General features: G+C 42.9%; 1 protein-coding gene across 2 annotated transcripts in view; it reads right to left on the bottom strand.

Annotated features, from left to right (window-relative positions):
• IGF1R (insulin like growth factor 1 receptor) overlaps positions 1 to 24616 on the bottom strand; it is a 141450-nt gene that overhangs the window by 106203 nt on the left and 10631 nt on the right. For both annotated transcript variants that reach the window (XM_088539114.1, XM_088539059.1), the window contains exon 2: positions 5693 to 6238. In XM_088539114.1, coding sequence (XP_088395240.1) covers positions 5693 to 6238 — 546 coding nt within the window. The remainder of the gene's footprint in view (positions 1 to 5692; positions 6239 to 24616) is intronic.

Genomic DNA, 24616 nt, shown 5'->3' with positions numbered 1-24616 from the left:
AATAAAAAAGGCAAACAAAAATCATACTCATGATTTCAAAATACCATGAGACAAAGATCTGAAGCTATGAAAGACAGGCCCAGCACGTGCTTGTTTCAGTGCACGTGAATGTGCTTCTACCGGCGGCGTGTTCTAGCTGCAGCACATTAGTTCATCTGTTATTTGCAGGGTATTGTACATCCACTCAAAGTATTGCAATGTTTACTGTACTATTCCATAACACACGGATTTTTTCCTCACTCCTTTACGGAAAAAGGGTACCAGAAGAGTTAATTTTCTAGCTTTTTAAAGAGCTACACAGCACCTGTTGCTCAGAAGCACATCTTCGGGTAGACAAAGATAAGGCAAGTGTAAGCAATAAACAAATAACAAATACTAATAAATTGGGAGGGGAGAAAAAAGGGTGTTTTCATGTGTACAAGAGAAATATGGTATTTTCAAAAAATATAAATATTTCTTTTTTTTCTTTATTAGACTATTTCAAGGTTTTATTACTTATTCAAAAAAGGCAAAATACCTTAATTTAAGTTTTTTTTTTTAATTAAACTTCAACCTGTGACAAGCTACTACTGATATATTAGTCGCACCCAGCCTTTAATACTGCAAACCAAAACACCACTGTTTAGAGTCCCTTCAAAGCAGCATATTTTGATGCCAGACGAAAGTAGCAGCCCAGAGGGGTACGAAACTTTAGCACCTCGGGTTTGGTGCCCGGTGCGGGCTGCAGGATTCAAGGCATTCACTCCCCAGCAACTCTGCCAGAGAACAAAGAAAAATGGCAGCTATACATTTGTTTAATTTTAGCTGTTTTCTCAGAATATAAACCACCGTTACAGTAATTAACTGCAGATTGGCCCGAGCTGCTCCGCGGCCATTCCAGCTTACTAATTAAATATGCTCTCACAGCCATAATAAAAATTCTGGGAAACCTTTGGCTGGAGAGCAGGCTTCTCAGGAGGGGAGCGAAAGTCAGGAAAAAACTTCATTCAGAACGAAAACACCAACAAAAATTTTTTAACGTGCTCCAGATTTCTCTAACTCGCCAACACCAACTGTGCCTTTTTACAATTTTTTTCTTTTACCCTTCTGTTTATTCCTTTCAGAAGATGTTTATTTGCTGGAGGGTTTGCGTAACAACCAAATGGACTAACAACCTGCCCATTTCAAAATATTTTCAGGTTTATATGATACTTTATTTTTTAACCCAACAAAGGTGGAATTTATGTTTATAAATTAGCTTCACTTAATGTTGTATCACACCCAATTTGCCAGTTAAGAAATAAGGTTTTTAAAGAGTATTTTCCTCTCTTCTGCTACAGGCAATTTCTGTTATATTTCAGAGTAAGAAAAATAGATATATACATGAATGAGGCAGCAAAGAAAAGGCATGCAGATGTAATTTAAAGCAAAGCAAGGATGATCTGATCAGGCACCCCTGGCTCCCAGTTTGGCCCTCTCTCTCCATCTCCATCCACATGGGCACAGCTCACATATGTGCAACATTTGTGAAGGGCAGGGAATTCACCCTGGACACTCCTCGGAGAGGGGAGAGCGGGAAGTAAAGCAGGGAGCAAAATCCCAGCGCGTTTTGTGCTGACTCAAGGGTGCTGCACCCGTCAACGGAGCCGTGTCAAACGACACCCATCGACGGCACCAGCCCCGGAGCTCCGTGTAAACAAACCGGAGCAGATTCCGAATATTTGTGAGGATACATCATGTTACTGTCTCCATATGTTTAAACATTTCAGGGGAAGGTACATATGGACCGCTCTTCCCACTCGCTGTCATCCTCTCCCTCCTGTTCCCCGCTCCCACACACACACCAGTGTTTCAGGCCACTGTCAAGCCAATTCAAGAGGGAATAAGGATACATTTTCATTAAAAACATTTTGTGCTCAGCTGCCATCTGCTTCCTTATCAGCCTCCAAATCCTCACATGCCTTTTTCTGTGGTCTTTAGTTTCACACATTTGCAAGCTGAAAGTTTTCCCCAGTTGTATTGCAAAGCACAGGCTACGTGAACTATTGTTTTTTCACGTCAAATTCACCTCTTAAAACAAATCACACCCTTACGCTTACAGCCTAATCCATGCTCTCTCCATAAAAATCAAAGTAAAGATTCAGGATTTTTTCAGTGTCAGTGGCAAATTTATTTCTGAAGGCCCCTCATGCACTTGGCGCACTCACCATGGGTGTTTTTATGGGACTCGAGTTCCTCCATCCCCTTGGTCCCGCACTACAGCTTGCTGTCCTGCACAGGAGGATTCGGATGCCAGGCTGTGCCCTCCTTGTCACCTGGAGCCACTGCCCTTCCATAACGGCTGCCTGTCCTCCGCAGGCCACGGCCTGAGCCCTAATCCTTCATCTACCTGAATGGCAAGGGGTGAGTTTCAGCTAGTACCTCACAGGGAAGGACTCCAAGTTCTACAGGGATCCAGAGGAAGGAATAACTAAATTGAGGTTAAGAAGGGAAAAAAAAAATCCATGTATGATAGATTTTATGTACTAATTACCACTGGTTTTGCCATTGCTTTTGCACCTACACAGCTTGCCTGGTTCACTTCTCGTGGGCCCCGGTGCAGGAGGGTCCTGGGCAGCACTAGCCGGGCTCGTCGAGGAAACTCAGCACAGAGAGGACAGATTAGGGATCCTAAGTTTCCAGGAAGGCTTTAAAGGTTGCCATTTCTATCCAGTTTATACGCACGTATAAAGACCTAGTGACTAAGGCCGCAAACCTGCACGTTTAGTCATCAAAGGGAGTTCAGAAAACAATGAATATTTTCTTTCCAGCAGATCAATGGACAGGCAGAGCCAGCAGGTCACCACCAACTGCTCCTGCGCGGGCACACAAGGGTCTTATCTGGTTCTTGCATCAATTGCTAACGCAGACGCAGGCAGCTTCCACAAACACGTCCCTGCACTCTCAGCTGCTAGGGAGAAGGCCACCCTCTTATTTGTGTGTCTGGAAATGACACTTTCATCTTTTCCATCTCTGAGCCCCGCAGCCCAGTCACTGACACAGCTTCAGCGCTCGCCTCTTACCTCAAGAGAGGCTCTGTAGGGACCCACAACCCCGAGCAGCTCAATGAAGCACAGCCAAATACGAGACGCCACAAGCAGCACAGGCGCGAGACAGAGATGAGGGTTTGCCAAACCCAGCTCCAAAGGGAGCGACCGGAGCGCGGCTGCTGCCTTACGGCACCCACACGGAAAGGGGACGTGTGGGACACGGAAACCAGGGCTGCTGAGGCCTCACTCCTCCCCCATGTTGTTCCCGCACGAGCCAGGCTGAAGGAAGCAAAAGCTTTTTCCTTTGTTTGCGAGGGAGAAAGAGAAGGAAGCAAAGAACAATTTCCCACCAATGGCAAAATTAAACACAAGGCAGGCTACTTAAAGTACTAAGTGTTCCCACACAACATTCACCCACCAGCTTGAGATCTTGCACTGTTGTCCTGTCCTAAACAAGGACAAAAGTGATTTACTATCCGCTGCTACCACGGATCCAGGAAGCAAAATAAAAGGGCAAACTCAATGAACACAAAGTGACAGACAGCGTTTTCAGTTTAACAGCACTGTGACGCACAGGGAGAATGTCAAGGTTAAACTAGTTATTACCCTGGAAAATTTCCCCTGGAAAATGATGCAAATGTCACATCTATATTGGTAGGGAAATGCAGATTAAAAAGCATCCAGCCACTTGAAGTCCTTGTCTCTATTCTTTTTCACGTCCTTGTGCAATTTGGTACCGCAGAGTCCTGCCCAGATCAGGAGTTCATTGCAAGTGCGTTCATGCAGTCGAGTAAGATAAACTAAAAGCTTCCTTTTGAGCAACTGAACTTTTACACGTCCCTTGTCTTCCTTTAGAAGAGGCAGCACTCTTCCCGTGGATGAATGTCTGGCGAATTTAAAGTCTTCCTCCGGTGAAGTCAGTGACTTACTATGATTAACAGTCCAACTTTCTCACTTTTTATTGTTTATTAGAGCATAGTAATCTTTCTGCTCTGTGTGCTAAGATACTTTAAACCTAGATTTTTTAAAAATATAGTGCTCTTATGAAGAATTTCAGGGCTCTTTTCCAATACTTGCTTTTCTGTTCACAATCTACCACAAAAGGAGGACAAAAGCACGTAGGAAAGGAAAAACATTACTTATATCCTTGCCTTAAAAGTGCTGCCATCACAGTATAATCATGACCTCATCTTATTTAAACAGTTCTCTTCTCGTGCGCGTTTGGGATTCAGATTATTTTAACAGTCCCCTTAAAGTCAACAAGTTGCTCACACATCACTTCTGTGTGTTCCAATGAGCCAGAACATACAACAGAAAAACACGTCACTTGTTTTATGTTATTAAATACATTCCACTTCAGCCATTCAAACCACTAAGGAACAAAGCTGCATAGGAATCACCTCGGTCATCATCTGCAGACAAAGGAGCTGCACTCCTTGGATCAAGGCAAAAATTTGGCTTGCAGAACCCTAATGACTCAGAGCAACATATGGCAAAAAACTAACGCAGTTCATTTCCCTCACCTTGGCCAAGTTTACAGGACTTCTAGTAAGTTGTAGTTTTGTTCATTCGTTTAAACACAACCTTGATTTCCCATAGGAATTATTACTACAAGCATCTTTTTTCCAGAGATTTTTTTGGGGCGTATTAACTACGACTGTACAAGATATTCCAGTTCAAACTCTGGTAGAATGGAAGGGCTTCAGAAGCACCCGAAAGGTTATTAGAAGGGAAGGGGGAGGAAACAAATAAGGAAAAGACAAACAGAAAAAAAAAAAAGCAGCTTCCCCCCAAAAAAATAACCTCAAAACTCCTGTTTTTATAATATCTCCACTATGGTGTTTCCTCTCATTACTACAGTGTTGGTCAAGACTCCAGGCTGAATTTAGGAAACGCTCCTCCCAGTGACGACTGCTTGTAATTAAGCCCTAGTGATACAGCAGGGCTCATCTTTCATAAAGTTAGAGGATGAACTCAAAAAGCCTACCATGCAATCGTGTTATTTGAGTAAACTATGTATTTGTACACTCTATTTTTAAAAAGTGCAAAGAGATCAGGTTTTGTTTTTGCTAATACTTGCTATCAGAAAGGAAGAAACCCTGTCGTGCAAGATAAGGACAAAAGAGTCAAGGAAAATTCCACCGGGAGTTCAAGACATCCATTATTTCAGCAGCTCTCTACAACAGCACAACATACTGGAAAAAAATAAACGTCAGTACAAGAGTTCTTAATGTTTAGAATTGATTTTCATATGAATTTTGGAAGGTACATACCAAGGGAGGCGAAGAACACCCAGTCACAACAAGTGCAGGTAACACCTGCAGCACTGCCATGACTGGCCCCCATACAGTATCACTCAGGCCAGGAGGAGCCACCTCCTGCCAAACCCTCAAGGGAGGTAGAACTGGTTCCAGTTTTGCTGTAAGGACTTTAATGCCTCACTTGGGCACTCTGCATCTTTTTCATGGGGAAGTAACCCACAGAGTTTGTTTTAACTAAGTAAAATGATCCTATACTGGTTGGGGAAGAACCTACTCGTGTGGAAACCCGATAACTGGCATTCTCACTATGCAGATTACACACAACTAGAATAGAAGTTATGGAAGAGCCTAAAATAAAAGCATATTAAATGAAAACTTGACTCTGGAAAGAGATAAAGAACACACAATCTAGTCAACTCTTACTTTTCTGGCAGTGGTTGGTGGTCCAGCAGCGGTAGTTGTACTCGTTATTGATGGAGGTCTTCTCACACAACGGCTTCTCTTCCATTGTCCCCGGACACAAGTCCCCACATTCCTTTGGAGGTTTATTCCCAACAATGTAGTTGTTGGACACTGCATCTAGGATGAGAGACCAGTCCACCGTGGAGAGGTAACACAGGTCAGAGTTCTTCTCAATCCGGATGGCCCCGCGGGTTATGTTCCGCAAGTTGTGAAGCCCAATCTCTTTAAGATTTGTCATTTCAAAGATCACCAAGGCATAGTTGTAGAAGAGATTCCTGCCACGAATGACTGTGAGGTTGGGGAAGAGATCACTGAGGCTTTCCAAGCCCGCCACACGGAACAGCAGCAAATAATCGGTTATGACGGTGAGCTTGGGGAAGCGAAAGTTGCGGTAATCCTCTGCCTTGGAGATGAGCAGGATTTGAAGGAAGCCTTCAATGACCGTACAGTTCTCGAGGCGTTTCAGCTCATGGATATCGTTGCGAATGTCAACATTTGGCCCACAAACTGGAAACGTAAGCAGAGAAAGGAAAGTTAGTACATAAATCATTTGACATAAGGAGAATATTCTGATGGACATCAAACTTTTACTTGCTTAGTTAGGCTGCAGTTTTAAAAGAGGACATGAGCATTTGATTTCATGATAGGTACAACCGCTGCTGACAGCAGCACAGGGTTGTGAGCTCTCAGTGTTCCTCAACAGACAGGGAAATGTTTTATCACGGATGCTGAAAAGAAAGCCCCATTTCATGGAGCAACAAGAAAATAAACCAGGTGTATCTGCATATCTTAGTTCAAAGTATATCTTCACACGCAGGTGATTCAGCTTCGGGACTCTCAACAAGTGGTAAACAGACTCATTTTAGATTCCTGATTACTTTTTTCCCCCCATTAAGGTACATGCACGTAAGGTGAAGAGGTGAACATAGCAAGGTAATCCTTACGATTTCTCCAGTCATACTTTCTTCCAGGTTCACAAGCCAAACTCACCCTAATTCTTGAGTTTTAGACCAGCCACAACACAAAACCCCAGAAAGCTTCTCAGCACTTCCTGCCCTGCCACCGGGAGGAAAAGAAAGTGCTGAGACCTGTAACTAACGCGTGGAATTCCTGTTTGCATGTTCCAGGGAACCAAGTTGGACTAAATTTGGCACCTATGTACAAAAAAGTTCCTGAAGTTCTAAGAAACACAGGATACATTTATTTACAAGAACACGCAGCATCATAGTGATGAATTTATCTTGAGAAGAACAGACTAAACTCAATGAACTCTTCGAAAAAAATAGCCTAGATTGTTGCCTAATAGTAGGTCTTTTCATATTGGAGCCATACAACAATAACCATCTTAAAGGGATTAGGAGAAAAGTGCACCCATAATGTAATAATTAGATGCATAAAATGCATTTTGATATAAAACAAAGAGCAACTATGGAGCATAGAGACCTGTTGTTCTTGGACTCTCTCAAAGTTACTCTTCTGTTGAAAACATGGAAAAAAGATTCCCCAGAATAGATAAGATGCTTGTAAGCAAACAAAGTGAAATGCCAACTTATTTAAGCAACCCTAAACTTAAATAAACCCCAAAGAATTCAATTTTGTGGAAAGGTTTTTTTTTTGTTGTTGTTGTTGTTTTGGGTTTTTTTTTTTTAATGCACATTAGGCTTAATTACTTTAACACCGCATTTTCCTCAGACAAGAAATAGGTCTAAATATAAGCACTGGAGCCAAGAACTTAAGTTTCAACCCAGATGAATTGTCCAGATATTCAGAAATTGCTCTAATAATAGAACACAGTCCTGTGGTCCCACAAAGCTTAACAGAGACTAATAACATGAGCTACCAAAGGACACAAAGCATGAAACACGCTAAAACCATAGCAAGCTTCCCATCCAACAGCAGCTTAGACAGGCAACACCCCACAAGATCACCTGCAGATTTCAAGCACGTTTACAGACACATTAAGAACACCAATTTCTTGTTGGAGAGACATAGTAAAAAACAACAGGACTGGATATTTGCTAAAACAGAGGTGTTTTCCAGGCAAACTGGAAATAATCGTCCTGCTGTAAAGATCCAGTCTGAAATCAGGGATTATTTTAATGTGACTTCCTGCACCAGAAGCAGGCACGAGCAAGTTCACTCTTTAGGCCTATAAGAAATCTCGTGGACCAAGGGAAACACTCGGCTTTCGGGAACAGTCAATCCTGTGTACAGAAGAGCTGCATTCCAGCACCCTTGGGAAAAGGGTAAAGAAAGACCCAAGGGGAATGGGCTGCTATTCCCAACTGCGAGAAGCCAGACGGGACAGGGACACTGTTAAAGAAATCCAAGACAGTAGAGCTGCTAATAGACACACAATAATAGACGCCTGCACTGACAAACACGTCTTACACTTGGACGTTAGGTTTTTCCTCTTCTGGAAAAAAAGGGAAGGTTGCAAACTACAGTGATTCTCCTCATAAACTGCTTTGTTTTTCTGTCTCTACCTGCTGGCAGGACAAGGTGAACAGCACGGCCCCAGCTACAGCAGAGCAAAAGTAGCAAAATTTATTTTACTATCATAAAACTTTAGAAAGTTTAACTACTCCAAGCCTTTTATTTTGCTAAAGAAATAAAACTTGCAATTGTGCTGACATTCTGTAGGCAGGGCTCCAGAGCGATGGGTTTAAAAACACTTGAGTTATAATACCCTAAAGAACCATTTGTAAGAGAAATGGCAGCAAACGCTAACTAAAGTATCATATACCCACTCGCGTGTCTGTTCCAGGCCCAGGCTTTAGGAGTCAGTGTTTTTAGTTTCATGTTTGTCTCAGCTTGAAAGTTACTTAATTTTAGATATTTAATGCTTTTATAAATCAATGAGATTTCTTGAACTTTATGGCAAAAGTACGTACTCACTTACTTCAATTATGAAACATCATCCCTTTAATAAGGAAGAGGAGAGAGTCCAGTGGGCTCTAATGTTGGAAATTGCTTACAGATGAGCATGCTGCTGACATGTCTGATTTAAGAACATATTAGTATATCTAATAAGCCGAACTGCATGTATATAATGAGAACTGCAGAGCCCCAAACACGAAACAGGGTAGGCGCCTTGGTCCACGCTGATACTCGGGATAAATGATTCCCATCTAAGCAGATGAGGAGGAGGGAACCCTCTTAGTTTATTCAAGTTCAGCCACGGCTCTGCCCTGCTGCTTCCCTTCCCCCTCCTTTTTTTAATTAAGATTCTTTTAAAGTTCACATTGTTCACTGAAGCTAATTATACCATCATGCATCATCTTTTTCTCACTTTTTGTTTGCTGCTCTGAAAAGGATTATATGAAAAACAAATGAATCAGAGCTCAAAGCCTACTACAGTTTCAACTTGGCCGTGCTATGTTTTCCCTGGATCACGTTTTAAGGAGGCATATAGGGACTTGCAACACAAGCTGGCCTGTCAGACAGGCAGAAACGCACATACGATGCTCTTTAGAGCATTTATGGCCTATTTAACAGTTGGATATTCCTGCTTATATTGCTTTTTAAATTTGATTAGTATAACCTATCTTTGCTTTTTGTTCAATTCAAAAATGGAATTTTATATATACACTATAATGTGTATATTTATTATATATACACTTACTAAAGAAAAACCACAAATCCTTTATGCCCAATGAACACGAATGCCTCCCTGGAAGTTCTGCTCCAGTCAAGAATTCAATTCTGTCTACAATCCCACAAGCGGGCCAGGGCGCTCCTCTCTTCCGAGCGCATCCCGGAGGCTTCGAGAAGCAACGCAAAGCCAGCTATGGACCTGCTGTATGCAGGACCTGCAGCCCCATCCCAACCACAGGGACAGCTCCAAGCCGGATGGGGCAACAGGGAAGGGGGCAATGAACTAGCAGGAAAACGGCAGCAGGCACCAGGTTCAGAGAGTGAGAGCAATCCCTGCGGTCTGCAGACGGATCCTCCCTCTGGCCGCATCTCCCGGCGAGGCCTCCCCAGGGCTGCTCCGGATCAGGGAGGAAAGGAGCAGGGAAAAGGGTGCCAAGAGAACCACCACCATCTCATCATCAATCCTCAACTAACCATTCACTCCATGCAGCAGCTCTCGGCCGTTCCTATATAACCACTGCCTAGTTCACATCAGTAACTGTCCCCAAATCCGTAACTGTCCCCCAAGGACCTGCCTGTTGCCTTTGGGGATTTCTGAGCAAAGACGACACTTTTTGTGCAAACCGAGGCAGGCTGCTCCTCAACGTGGCCTACAGCAGCACGGCCACTTGCTGCACGTGCAGCCACAGCAGCTCATTTGTCACTATACCAGGGACTCAGAGGGCAGAACCTGCATTGCTCACACTCATTTTTACAGGAGAAAAGTTCACTGCCAACAAGACCCCTGGAGTCATTTCACCACAGCATACACAACTCTTCACATTTTAAGGATCCTCCTGGTTTTGTTGTTGTTGTTTCCTTCTCTTTTTTGGTACAGTTAAAGGTTGTGCTACACTGAAAGGTCTCTGTCCCTAACTAGCCAGAAGCTAAAGATGCAGCGGCGTCGCCGTGTGGCTCTCAACACCCCAAGTCGGTCTTGGGCAGAGCAGCAGCAGGGCAGCAATGAGACATGGCAGCTCATCCCACCGAAGCAAGCCCAGGGCCTGCTCCAGCCGAGCCCGCCTCGAGCTGGGTCACTCTTGCCCCAGCAAGGGAGAGCATTGAGCACGTGTGGTCACTTACACTTCCGAAGGGAAAATCCGCATCGACCGCTCACCATGAACATCCACGTAGTGATGTGGAGACAGCTCCCGCTCACCCCTCCCCTGTTCTGTGTTCTAGCCATGTGTTACCCACACGAGTTATGATTCCCCTTGTTTTCCCTCTCTGACTTCCCTTCCGTGACAACTGTGCTTCACTGCTTCCAAGACGATTATAAACAAGGAACCTTTGGCTTTTTCATTTACCAACTGTACCAACTCACGCTGCTTGCCGAGTGCTGGAGGCCCAGCAATTGCTCTCATTTCATACTGCCCTCCTGCCCCAGGGCTAACACACCCATCTGTTGGGTAGCACTTTTCATCAGCACTTCTCAAAACACAGCTGAAAGTTACCGGTGGGAGGATAAAGAGCTTGTGACCCACAGGGTTCAAGAGCTTAAATAAAACGAAGTTGCTCAACTCTCATGTGCCCTGAAATTCTGCAGTGGTAACAAGTACGGCAGCATCACCAATGGCTCCTTTCCTACACAAAGGATGAACTACAGGGCCCAAGGGAAAAAACAAGCCTGGCCAGTCCTATTTTTATCAAACATCTTCCCAACAATGTTATTTATTCCCTACAGAGCCACTTCCTTTTCATCATTTTTAAGTTTTAATCCATGGCAGGTCCTTCAAAACAAATAAATAAGAGGGGGCAGGGGCGCGGGGAGCTGCTGCCCGTGGCTGCGGTCCAGCAGGCCTCATCCCAGCCGCACCGTCCTCGTCACGTCAATCATCTCCAGAGCTTCCACCTCCCTTTCGCGCCAGCGGAGCGGGTTTCCTGCGTCAGAAGGATCCGGGGCCGCGCGCTGTCTGATGGCCTGTGTGTGTATTGACATGTTTACTAGGAATCGGACCAACTCAACACAGGGTCTGTCTGGCACGTTGGCAAACAAGAGGAAAACAAGGCAAAAAACAAGCAACCAGCCAAACCAAACCAACGACGGGGCCTCAAAGCAGCTCCTCGCAGGCACGCCAAGGTTAGGGAACGTGTTCTGCTGATGGCAGCATGCAGGTTATCTAAAATGTTTACTTGAACAAGGTTGGGAGGAAGATGCAAAACACAGGAAAACTTCTCCTTCAGCAGATTTCAGAGGAAGTCTATATATTTTCAGAAGGGAAGCAGAAAACATCAGTAGAAACGGAGAGGGAATAATCTGCAAAAGCTACACCCACAGACATTATAAGCAAGAAAAAGTAAAATTTGGCCTTAGCCTCGCTTTCTTCTCACTGCTACATATTATGCTCATTTTAAGAAAGCCATCAGGACTATCTTACAGCTCTCAAGAGGAAAAAAAAAAAAAAAAAAAAAAGAAATTAAGTGACCTAATTCAGTCAGCTCTGACCAGAGTGAGTGGTCAGCAGAGCTGCAGCTGCCCATGGCCTGGGCTTCAGGGTGGTTTATTCCTGCAGTTTCACTTCAGGGCTTTAAAGGCAAAGGTTTCTACCTTGGGCTGCAAAGGAGCTGATTTGCAACCGTAATTTCCCTTCAAACCCATGAGGAGTTTCAGCATAGTTGCACCATCTGCAGACATGAAAAAAATTGCTCCAGAAGTCTACGGAGTCTTTAATTGCATACTATGCAACGAAGAAATTAAATGTGGAGTTCACAGAAATCAGCAGTCGGAGATATTTCTTATGACACTTTACATTAACACAGGATTCCGCCACCCACTTGGTTCTTGGTTTTGCCTTCATAGTGACACTATGAATGAAATATATATTTTAGTGTCTTTAATATACTTACACAACCTCCCACAAAATTTCAGTATTTTCCAAGCTCACCTATCCTACATGTGTCACATCAATCACTGGAGCTCTTCCCAGGGAAGCCAGCCTCTGTATCGCTTCTTGGGATGACAGAACCGACGACAAGGAACTAAATTTGCATCACTTGCTTCAAGCTGGCTCCCTCCCCATTGAAACAGTTTTATTCCTCTCTGTTCCGTGAACTGCTTTAGCAAACTCGCCTGATAGAGCATCTATTTTAAAAAGACGAGGCAAAAGAGCCCCACAATTCAGCCTAAGTTAACCATTTTAGCCTCAGCTAAAGCAAGTCTGCAATAGAAATTCATTTTCTACCTTCCCAACAGCTACAGGCACAATGTTACCATCTTTGGCTTGCAAAATGTGAAAGAGAATAATGGAACCCAAACCCTGTTTCAATTGCAATTTAAATCTTGAGGACATTCTTGTTTATGCATCTGAGGACTGGAGAGAGGGTCTGGGGTTTCTTTTGCTTCATTAGAAGCCAGGTTTTGCATTACAAAGACCACTATGAACTACAAAATACTCAAGGTACCAGAGATTATTTTGCAATGTAACTTGACATCTCTAGGAAGTATTTTCTGTTATCGTTAATTTGGCTTGTTTTACTCTTCATTCCTAACAATATTCTACAGAAAGCCTCTCCCCTATGTTTGGAAGGAAAGAGTGGTGTCACAAGGGAACAACCAATTTGACCCAACTAGCTAGAGAGACACCGGATTCCTCTCCTCTCCGCAAGCTTTTATCGTCTGCCATAACGCTTAGAAAAACACATACGTTCTACTTAAACTCTTTTACCACTCTACTATCTATTCAAGACCAACGGGCCACTGTGCTACCAACTTGACCAGAACAAAACACTCGAAAATAAACACAGAGCAGGACTAACACCCACATCAGAAACTCAGAGCAGCTTTGCCTTTTTCCTCTTGCAATTGCAGCTATCCCTGGCTAAAGATATCTCCAACATCGCTGCTCTCCGTGAACTTCCTCCAACTTCTCCAAAGCTTCCACGAGAAAAAAAATCAGAACAAAACATTTTTGTCCCTCGTCACACTTGCTTTCTGCCTGCCAACGTTTTACTTCAAATGTCAAAGGAAGCAGCCGCTTAGTGAAAAGGGAGATAATAAAATGAATAGAGTAATTGATTGCTGTCTTCTCTACAGAGTAAGTGGGTCTAGATTTAGCCTCGCTCACGTGAAAGCATCCTCATGACAAAGTCATCCCCAAATTAATCCTCTCGCCGAGGCTGCGCTGACCCACCATGTCCCTGAGGGGTTCCTCTGAAGCCGCATCTGTTAACTCCTACTACTGAAATAGCATAAACATGAGTGAGTGGCTCAGTTGGCAGTGGATTTTTGTTTGTCCTCATGGGTACTCAGAGCAAGAAATGGAAGGAGATACTGCAGACTGTTAACATTTAAATGGTTGAGCCTGTATCATCACCCAGAACAGCTGGCTATCCTGCCAAGCAAAAGTAGCACCAAACCCTTAACTTGGGGATCTGTGAACTCAGGTTCACAGAAAACACCTGCAAGATTCTCTGTCCGGCCTCTCAACCACAGGGTAAGGAGCCCAAAAACCAGCAGAAGAGCAGATCTGCAGTAAATTCCTCACTTATTACGGCCTGGTATATACTGAACATCGAGAGACAGCGAGAGCTTGAGTCCTCTGAACATCCCATCTCTGTTGAAAAGCTTTTGTATAACACCGGCAAGAAAAAAAAGGTTGGAAACACCAGCTAGAAGGAAATCCAGATTAATTCCCACAAACTTTATCTCCAAGCATCTTAAAATGGAATATGGTCAATTGATCAGCTTGCAAGAGAACTGCAGAAGTCAAAGAAACATTCCTCATAAGAAAGCAGGTAAAACTCTGATCCCTTAAAAACAAGTTTAATCCTCATAGGCACAAAAAGGCAGACTTCAAAACTCTGAGCAGTTTCCCACCCTGCAGAATCACTTTCCTGACAGCAGCACAAAATAAGAGCGTGCCATTCTACAGAAAACATGATATACAAGCGAGTAGGTGGCATATTATGATCGAGAACTGTGAAAGTAAAGCATTTTTTAAACTGTGATAATAATGTTTAAACTTTATGCCAGTAGCTGCAGTCTAATGCCTGGTAAAGCAAAAACGTAAGACTAAAATTACAAGCTGTTTATAACACAGAATTTGTGTTTCACAATCTGTGATGACAATGGAGCTTAGCAGAAATCGTCTCTCCTGGGGACTCTTCTTCTCCACCTTTAGAAAAAAAAATCCTTGTGTATGATTTTTTTTTTTTTAAAACAGTTGTCTACACATCCAAGTGACTCAGAAACTGGCTGACAGGAACCTATGGGATGCACTCTTAGCTTGCAGGGATAAACAGCCAATTCTTCCAGAGTGAAAAATCGTCATGCAGCCGGACTCCGCAGCCCACACGGCCGGAGGCCTCGCGCTGCTTTTAGCTGCCCGACGGGCTGCCCCCCTGCACGCACCTAGGAAAGGCGCCACGCAGAATTTGGGGCTTTTCTTCTTCTCTTGCTCCTTCTTTAATTCACTAGTCTGGCCAAAAAGTCCAGACTATTTCGACTTCAACAGAAGAAAACTGCCAGGGCACCATAACATAAAATGACAACTTAAGATAAGGAGTTGATATTGGGAGGTTACACTTAGATCCATAGGATTTTATACAGATATTAGAAGCTTGATATGATTACTCTCTTAATGATACAGAAGACTTAACCCCGCTATCCTGTGCTAACAACCTCTTGCCCAACAAAGCACATGTGCCATTCTCCGACCTTCCATGGTAATGTTTCTGTTGTAGGAAACCCAGCTAGGATTTCCATTAATCCCAAATCTCACCTGGAACAGAGATTTAAGTCAGAAAAGCAGCTAACAGCATGGAAGACACTGCTTTCAAATTTATTATAAACAAAGAACCCTCACACCTATGGCATCTACATTGCTTATAAATCACAGAGCTCATGCTGTAACCTGCTTTCTCAAGGCAGTTAAAATACGACCAAGCTAAATGGCTGAAAAGGGCTTTAAAGGTTTTAAATTACATATATGCAGGTGCTATGGGGCTTTCCAGTGATGAGCTAACTAGATTGAGAAAAGAACCTTCCTTTCCAAACGCAAGGTAAGACACGTGGGTTGGCATCAGGCACAAGGTGACTGGTAGTTCAGAGCTTATCTCCTGAAGAAGGAAAGTTGCATCAGAAGAAAATTTAAGGCTGCTTCTAGCTTAATTTCAGTGTTACGGAAACAGCCTTACCAATGAAAGTTGCCGTATTTTAAGCGAGGTGTTTAGAAGAGGGGAAAAGACAAAATACATTCACATGCAAAAACATCAGCGGGTTCCTCGAGTCCGCAGCTGGCTTTCAAGTTCAAGCTGATATTCAGGCTCAGCTTAAGTTCGAGCTGAGATACTACAACTTCAATTAGCACGGGTTTTAAGGTATTTAGAAAGCATTTTTTTTTTAATTCTCGGGTTTTAGGTATCTAGAGAGCCTTTTTTTTTTTTTTTAAATTCTATCACATGGCAACTGCAATTATTCTTACAGCAACACTATGGCATTATTTCATTCAAAGAGGACAGGAAAACCCCTGGCACCATCTGGCAGGTACCTCCTGGGAGCCTGGGTTGCCCAAGGTTGCCCTAACGCATTTCTACCACGAGCCCCTGAGGAAAGGGTGGAGGCAGAGAATGGAGTTCGGGAAACTCATCTGCGACACGTTCTGCTCAGCAGCCCATCCTCAGGGTCATCTATTCTCCCTTTCTGGGAGGAGAGTGGTTAAGAGTGGGGGAGGAAAGGGCTATAATAAATTAAGGGAGTTGGGACGTAGAGCTGAACGGCCACATGGAAGCGCCTGGATGCTTGAGACGCTTCTGCTGGGCTCCACACCTCGCCCGGTCCAGAACACAGGCCAAGGTCAAGCTTCCAAGAGGAGATCTCCAGCTTCAAGGAGGGTCTTCACAGTATTGTTTTTACCCTACACTTTGTACAGGCAATCCACTCACAGCCAAAGATACAGCTGGAGAACCTATCCCTTAAGCAGAGCTGCTATGTATTATTTTCTGAGCATGAAGCAGGTCATATTAGAAGCGAGAACTGGAACCTTTTTACCACAATTGACAATTAATAAAACCACTTTCACCAGTGCAAGATGTACAGAAAAGTACAAGAACTGACTGATGTTCAGCATCAACTCTCCAACTGAAGGACCAACACCAGGAAATAGTTACACACATTCCTGGACAAGAAAGCTGTCATTAAGGGCAGCAACTGCTCACAGGCGTCTAGAACTAGGAGAGAAGACTGCATCAAGGGAAGCATCTCACGAGACTGAGGTCATTTGCAACACAACAAAACTTTTGCAAAGCCTGCTTCCTTCAAGCACAAGAAAGGATTTACCAAGCTCTGCAACTCCCAAATCAGTCCTGTATTTGTGCAAAGCAGGTGAGGGAAAACCCCATAGCGAAACTTGTTGCCGGTCCCATAAGGTGAAGCAAGAACTTGACCTCCCCGGTGAAGGACGTGCCACTACAGCGATCCCCAAACACCTCCTCTGCCTGTAGTTACAAGCTGCCTGCCTGAACAACATGAAATCACCCCAGCCCAACAGCTCCTGCCAGCACAAACTGCACCTGCAGGGGTGGGAGGGGATGTTTGAGGGCTTAACCTCGTGGGTAACAGCGCCGCGCACACACGTTTCAACACAGCTGCACGGCAGCGTTTGGAGCAAGACAATTGCTTGAAATTTTTCTCTGACAGAAACAAGTTAACTGAACAAAAAAAATGAGCGCAAGTAAAAAGGAACCGAACAGGAAGACAAAAAAAAAAAATCTAAGTTTTCAACTGCCAAAAATAGCTAGCTTGAAGGCAAAATCACTTGGAGAACACAGCAGACTGATGGACAGTCCTTGGCCTCGCTTCGCTTGTCTGACAGCTCTACCGGCCTCTAGTTGCTGTTGTGAAAGAAAACCACTGTATTTGTGGGCGGCTAGTTGGTTCCACGCTAAGAAAACATACCCGAGTGGACTGCTCTGCTCTACCACACGCCAGCTTCCCGCAGCCTCAGCGGCCAGGACCTCGTCCGCCGGGCGCAGCGACGGAGCGATGCAGGGGCTCCGGGACGGAAAACATTCCGAGTGCACTTGGGAAAAGGCACCCTGCCCTACGAGGGGACTCCCCACGACTGCACTGGGCAGCACCGCCGCAAAGCTCATTTCATCTCGGGTATTTTTGTGGGTAGTCGGAACACTCATCTCTGTCCTATTCTTCCCTTCCCATGGTCAGGCCGCAGAAGGGATGTGGCTGCCCTTCCTTTCCCCTCTTTTCCCCCTTGTTAGCCAAGACACCAACCCACCTTGACACAGGCAAAAGTTGCAGCAGTTTACAATATTTTTATGCCTCTTTTCATTAGGACCAATACAAAATTGTGCTAGTGTCCTGCTCTGGTGCAGTCCAGCATCCTCACTAAAGCCCACATCCCTCAAGCAGTTTGAGGCACAGAACTATGAATTACTAAGCCAACACAGACACGTTTTCCACCCGCACGTGAAAGAGGGCACAGAAGAAGACTACTCTGCAACCACTCCGAAGAGTCGTGCTTTTATTTCAACTTAGATCCCTAAAATTAAGTCAAAGAGGAAAACAAAAGGCAGCACAGGAATCAAAATCAAACTTCAGTGTGCTGAAATGGCAGCATAACCAAAGTGATGCCAAATGCTTGCAACACAACCAATAATTGGACACTTCTGTCTGAATCAGTAAAAATCCCAAAGATGACAACTAGTTTAGGAAAAAATAATAAAAATAAGGAAAAAAAGGTAAATGATCCTATTTGGAGTATTTTACAATGGATAGTAACAAGAATTAAAAAATTAAATAAAGCAGACTCAGAGACTCTTTGCTTTGGCACACGTAGACACAAACCATGCTGCGAGCAGGCGAATGGGAGCATAAACGAGTACTGGAGGAAGTAGTTAACTTCCCATTAAAGTATTTTTCACAAAAAAAAAAAAAAAAAAAAAAAAAAAAGAGAGGAACTGGAGAGCTAGCAGGTCAAGTGAGTTCTAGTCCTATTAACCAACCCAAAGGACAACATTTTTATCTGAAAAAATAAACTGGTCAAAAGGAAATGAAGATTTCAGTCCAAGAACAAGAAGCAGGCGCCAAGGTCACAGCACGGAGCCAACTGCAAAACTCCACCAAAAGTTATAAACAAAGTGGAAAACATCAAACTTGATAACCCAGTTGCCAAGAAATTATTTGCCAGATGATGAATATAACAATACATGTACAGATACATATTTTTATCCCAACCTCTATCTGACCCACTGGGGATTACCGAGACACACTTTCTCACATTAATTTACATTCTTTAATCAATCAAAAATGAGGGGGGGGGGAAGTTTCAAGGATTTCAGGTTCCATTCGCTTTCACCCTGTTTCTGCTAAATGAAACCAGAATTATTTTAGAAGAAATGGTGCAGAACAGAATTCTTGAGCACCTTCTCCCTAAAGCAAAAGGACCATAGCAAGAGGTTTTGTTCCTGCAATACGCCGGCACACGCAGCTATCAGTTCTTTCGAGGACTTCTGCATCAAAAGCAAAGTGTCTTCTAAGCAGGTCCCTAAAAGTCTGAACAAGGGTCTAAATTTCCCAGATCTATTTATTCTTCTCTACTGCCTTGAGCAAGAGTGACAGGAAGCACAGACTCCTCTCTCTTCTATGTTGCCTTCAGGTAACAAAAAAACTCAATTGGCAATAGACCCATTATAAATTTGGGAACTGTAGATCAAGGAACAGGAAGGGAAGAAGGGATGCGAACAGGAGGAAGATGTTTGATGCTCACATTGTCAAATTAAAAATCTTTACTTCAGTGAATTGTCAAGTCTGACTTTTCAGATGTTTTAGGCATTTTGAATTGCCTTCTGAAACTTTGTGGAAAGGTTAATTACATCCCTTGCGCTCTAGGGTATTTTCAGCATGTTTTGCTTTATTCTTCTGGAGGGTCAAGACTTTTGTTTGTTTGTTTTGAAACACACAAACCTAAAAACAAAGTGTCCAATGCTAACAGTGGCTGTTAGCAGTAGCTTCACTAAACCAGAAATATATGCACTGCTACAAGCACCTAAAGATATTCTATTTATTCCTTTGACGTTTTTCCCTTTGCTCTTCTGTGATACAGATCAGAAAAACAACTAAGACATCTGACTTACAGGAGAACATCTTGCTGATTAAGAAAAAAAACACACACATTACTCCCGAGAGGATACAAAGCATCATTTCTTAATATATTCTACTTTGTCAGCACAGCAGGTTTCTTTGTCATTTCAAAGGATAACTGGTCATACTGAATTTCCAAAACACAAGCACTGAAGAAAACAAACAAACAAAAACCGTAATTGTTTTAACAAAGTGCTTTTATACCAATCTTACGAGACAAGATACTGAGGTCTGGGCTTTATGTTACTTAAAGATTATTCAGAAGTGAAAGCTTTGGGAACAGTTTTGGGGAAGTTTTTGTTTATCAATCTGAAAAACAAGAGATCGACCATCTCTTTTCCTTTTCCTCCCCTCCTCAGTTTTCTGCAATCCTAAAATAGTCAGCATTGGGGAAAAAAAAAAAAAAAAAGTATACATTTTCCAAAATAAAGGTATTTTTCTCCTCTTCCTAGTCCTTCCTTTCTGCCTTAGTACAGTTATATCAGAGTGTGAACGATGAGTGCCAGTGTATTGACGATCACCCAAGTAGGCAGAAGACAAAAAACAAATTGTTATGTAGCCTTCTAAGTTACTACTTTAGAAAAAAAATCTGTCTGTAAAATCAGGATTTTGAGGCAAGCAGTAAGTGGAAGAGCAGCAGAAGCCTTACCTCCTACCTCCTCTTACTCATTCAATGAGGTTTTCTCTTCTTGAATCACTTCAAGACTTCTTTATAGCTTATTTCCAAATATAACTCAGAGCAGTATACGCCCTCCCTTTAATTTCTTTCAACAAATCCCCTTTCAGCACAATTTACTCTCACATACGCAACATGGGCAGTGTCTAGTAGCATAACTTAATAGTTCCTAACAAGAAAATGTTTTGCTAACAGTACGTTCCAGAAGAAATACTGACCTGCACATGCTATACAAGGTTTCACAATACTTTTAATCACAATGTTTTAACTATTTATCTCTCAAAACAGCATCAATTTTATTTCACTGAGAAAAAAAGAAAAGCTGCAAAATGACAAGACCAAGGACTCGAACATTAATCAAATAACTGAGGCATTAAAGGTTTTCTCCACCATGGAAGATTGCTGTCTGCACAGATCATTCTCCATCACTGCAACCTCAGACTCATGGAATTCATGCTGCCAAAGAGCAGAAGCCTGTCAGTAAACAGTACTGGGAGCAGAGGAATTTCAGGATAACATACAGAAACATGCATCTATCAAAAAGAATCTTCAGTGTTTAAAAGATGAAAATGAAAAGTTCAATCTTAAACGTCTACCAGGAACCCCAAGAAACCGCTCCTCCCCACTCCATTTGGAATGTTTTAGTGCTGGATCATCCTTGCTTCTCAGAACGAGCCTGGGAAGCTCAGGCAGCCAGACCAGGCACCTCTGCAAAGCCTCCCCTCTCAGACACACCTGTTCTCACTGCAGACCTTATTCTAAAAACCAGGGCAGCATTGAATTACTTAGGTCACTTCCACATTCTGTCCTCGATGTCCCCTCCAAGAGGGGAGCGCTCGTTCTCCCCTTGCAGGCTTCCGTAATTTTGGAATCAACAGGAAAGGGGGAGAGATCAGGATTTTACTAACCCTACAATGACTCATCGCTCAGCTCCCCTCGGATTTAATTTCATCTGTGGAGAGACATGATAGCAAGGCCAAATTCCAACCAGAAAATCTGACTTGCAAACAATAACTACTCACTTCTCCACCAAATTTGTCATGCATTGTTGAACACTCAGGCATCCCGAGAAGCCACCATACTGTGTTCATCTTTCTTATCCCCCCATTTAGATACCAATTACAGTTAGCATTTTATTAGCTTAACCCAAAGAAAAAAAAAATCAATAGACAAATCATACAAACCCATGACACTGTGTTCTCTAAAATCCACCACTCTAAAAATGCCCAAATATGAGTTAACTCTGCCTATCCATGCTCCTAGCCAGTGACAAAATATTTTCTATTTTTCATATTATGAAAAGACTCAAATCATTAGATTTCTTTCCACTCACATATCCTCCAAGCCAAAAAAAGCCATTTGCATGAAATTAAAAGTCAATAAAAAACAATTATTTCATTTACAAAAATAGAAAATCATTTTATATAAACCACTTAAACACATTCTTCTAAAAATAAACTTAATTACAAATCTAGCATGAAATTATAACAGCATATATTAGGGCCAATGCCTACTGTAATTTAAATAAAAATAGTAAGCATATAATTTGCACAAAAAGTTTGGACTGGTGAATTTACCGTTCAGGGCTCTCTTGGAGCCACCCTTTGTTGCAGTGTTACCATTTCAACACCAAGAGCTGCTTCTGCAAGGGCCTCTTTTCAGTTTTCTTAAATAGTTCAGCTCAATGAGCACTTCAGTCCAAATTAAAAAAATAAAGTGATGCTGAGTAGAAATCTGTAAGATAGTCAGTGGACAAGATCTATTAGCTCTAAAACTTTGAGGAAAACTATTTCCTCCATAAAGGATTATTTTTAATTCAGTTTGCCCTTCCATTTCCAGAAGTTTCAATTAAGCCTTTAAATTCAGATTTTCTGCTTTTCAATTAAAATTCTATTTCCACCTAAACAGAAAATAACACAAAAGCAATCTACCAGCAAATACATAATTTATCATTTTGTCACTTAAAAACGTGAAAATTAAGAATCTGAGTAAATATAAATAAGTTATCTAATTGCTTTCATGAATATGCAGAAACACCAAATGTTATTTATTTATTGGTAAAAGTGCTACATTCTCCTTAAAGGTCATATGTGCCAATCAACATGTTCTAACAGCCGTCCATCAAAAAACAAAACAAAACACCTCCTACAAAAAAAAATATGCAAAAAGAGATTAAAATTGTTTGCTTAACGCAAGTTTTTCCTGCTTGAAGTCACTATGAAAATCACTTACGCCCCATCTCAATAAAATAAAAAAAATAAGGAGCTAATAACGCTCTGGGAAGCCATCACCCTAAGAAACTTTGACGGACAAACTGGACAGAAATTCAAACAAGGGTGAAACTCCCAATGGAAGGTTGTGAAGCTACATGGAGCCGAGTGTCCAGCGGAGACATTAATGAATATAACAGTTTCACAGAACTGAAATAATTTCAAGCATCCTGGCAAAGCAATCCCAGTAATTTTTCTTCCAGGCCACCTCCACCTCTCCTACAGGACTCCCACGTCACGTGTAGCTAGGTCACTCAAACCAAACCTTCCACTGTATAGGACAAAAAGCACTGAGACTACTGGAGGAAGGAGAGCTCCACCAAGATAACTAAGATAACTCTTAGTTATCTATCTAAACTATCTTAGTTATCTAAGAAAACCCTTTCTCATCACCCCTGTTCTAGCCACACACTCCACACATCTCTTGAAGACTTACATGAGGTCCCTCCACAAACTCACACCACTGCCCCAGTCCATCCCATGGATCCATAGCCCACAACAACACTCATCATTTCTGGCCACCAAGACACTGGCCACGCTGGCCTCACAGGTCTGCCCTTCTGCAGCCACCATGCCCTGGAGCCACGCGATGGGCACGGGGGACTGCACAGAAAGTCCGAGTATTGATGGAGAGGAGATCCTCTCCACCAGAAGAGGAGAAGCTGAGGGGCACATACCCAACCAGGGTCTGTTGGACACTTCAAATGGCCATTCCCCCACAACCAGCAGTCCTAGGCCAACTTACCCTCCATCTATCTATCCACTTTTCTCCAGCCTGGCCCTGCTGAATGAGATTTAGCCCTCGCGAGGGCTGGGGAAAGCGGGGAGGGTGCTAGAGAGGAACTCAAGGCCCCAGACGCGACGAGCGGCGACAGTCACCGCGAGGTCAGCGCGGTATTTTGATACTGCCGTAAACAAGCCTTGCAGCCACGCACAGAACTGGCAAAGTAGCAGTAAATAGACACACGTTTCTGTGAGCACAATTGCTCCTGAAAGGATGAAAATATCCCATGGAATGCATGGATGGCGTCACAACACAGCCTCCCTGGGAGGCAGCACTACATCCATACAAACAGCCTCAACTTTTGTTTTTTCCTCCCTGCAGATGACACCAGGTAATCTCAACAGTGTTCCGTGAAGATCTGGTGTTTATTTTTAGTGTAATATTGACTATCTCCTTATCAGCCAGCTGATGCCAGCACCCCCGCTCTCATACTTCAGCTAAGAATATAACCTCCAAACGCTGCACAATGCGCAGCTTTCCGGTGAAAACGCCTTCGGGAGGGTGAGAATCGCACAAGTATCTGAAGTCATTTTTAAAAACAGTAATGAAACGAAGCCCTTTCACAGCCCCTCGAGGATAGCATTTCTGCTCTCTCCAGTTTTACAACTGGAGAAGGAAATACAAACACCCCAAGGAGGAATACAATTTCTTCCCAGCCCTTGCATGCTGTCAGCTTCTGAAGCGTGAGATGTGATCACTCCCTATTTTAGCATGCATGACTACCAATGTTATTGCTCACAAAATTATCTAGTCCCTTTTTGAAATCCAGCTAAACTATTTAACTGAGGGGTTTCAATCCAACAAGTGGACAGTGGAGAATGCATGGACAAAAGCATCTTGCTATTTTTTATTTGCTGTTCATAAAAATAAGCATCCTTGTTCTCAATTTATACCTGTCAAATCAGTATTTAAACAGAACCAAATCTGGAAGGAAAAACAAATGTGAACACAACTGTGCAGCCTTGTGATACAACATCTGATTCGCACATTCCAATTCTCTTGCTCTCCAACACTGCAACGTATTCTGGACAAACTTAGAAATAAAGTCACTGATATCAACTACACAAACAGCAAGAAAATCCTCAGACAATGCTAGCTTAGCTACTGGGATGGGTAATTGTTGTTTTCATACTATCGCTTCCTTTTGTGAAAAATATTGGAAACTTTTTTTGCCAGATTAACCCACTCTGTTTTCCATCTTGCTGACATTTCTTAAGAATTGCTGATAACAAATAACTCCGTCCGCATGCGCATCGCGGAGCCGGCACTTGCACAGGATCCCTCGCAGAGGTGCACATTTATCCTGTAATTGCAATAAGATTAATAAATTGCAATAAGATATCCAAACTGAAACAAAGCTCAAAGAGTTCAGCCTCAACAGTCTATAGAAGGTATATTTTCAGCCTTGATGGTTTTCGCTTTG

The sequence above is a fragment of the Tinamus guttatus genome, unplaced genomic scaffold (genome assembly GCF_059628265.1).
Source record: "Tinamus guttatus ecotype Peru unplaced genomic scaffold, ASM5962826v1 Tinamus_guttatus_pri_ptg000004l, whole genome shotgun sequence".
Taxonomy (NCBI): domain Eukaryota; kingdom Metazoa; phylum Chordata; class Aves; order Tinamiformes; family Tinamidae; genus Tinamus; species Tinamus guttatus.
Note: the sequence above shows the minus strand (reverse complement) of the source record. Positions and strands in the feature narration are given on the sequence as shown.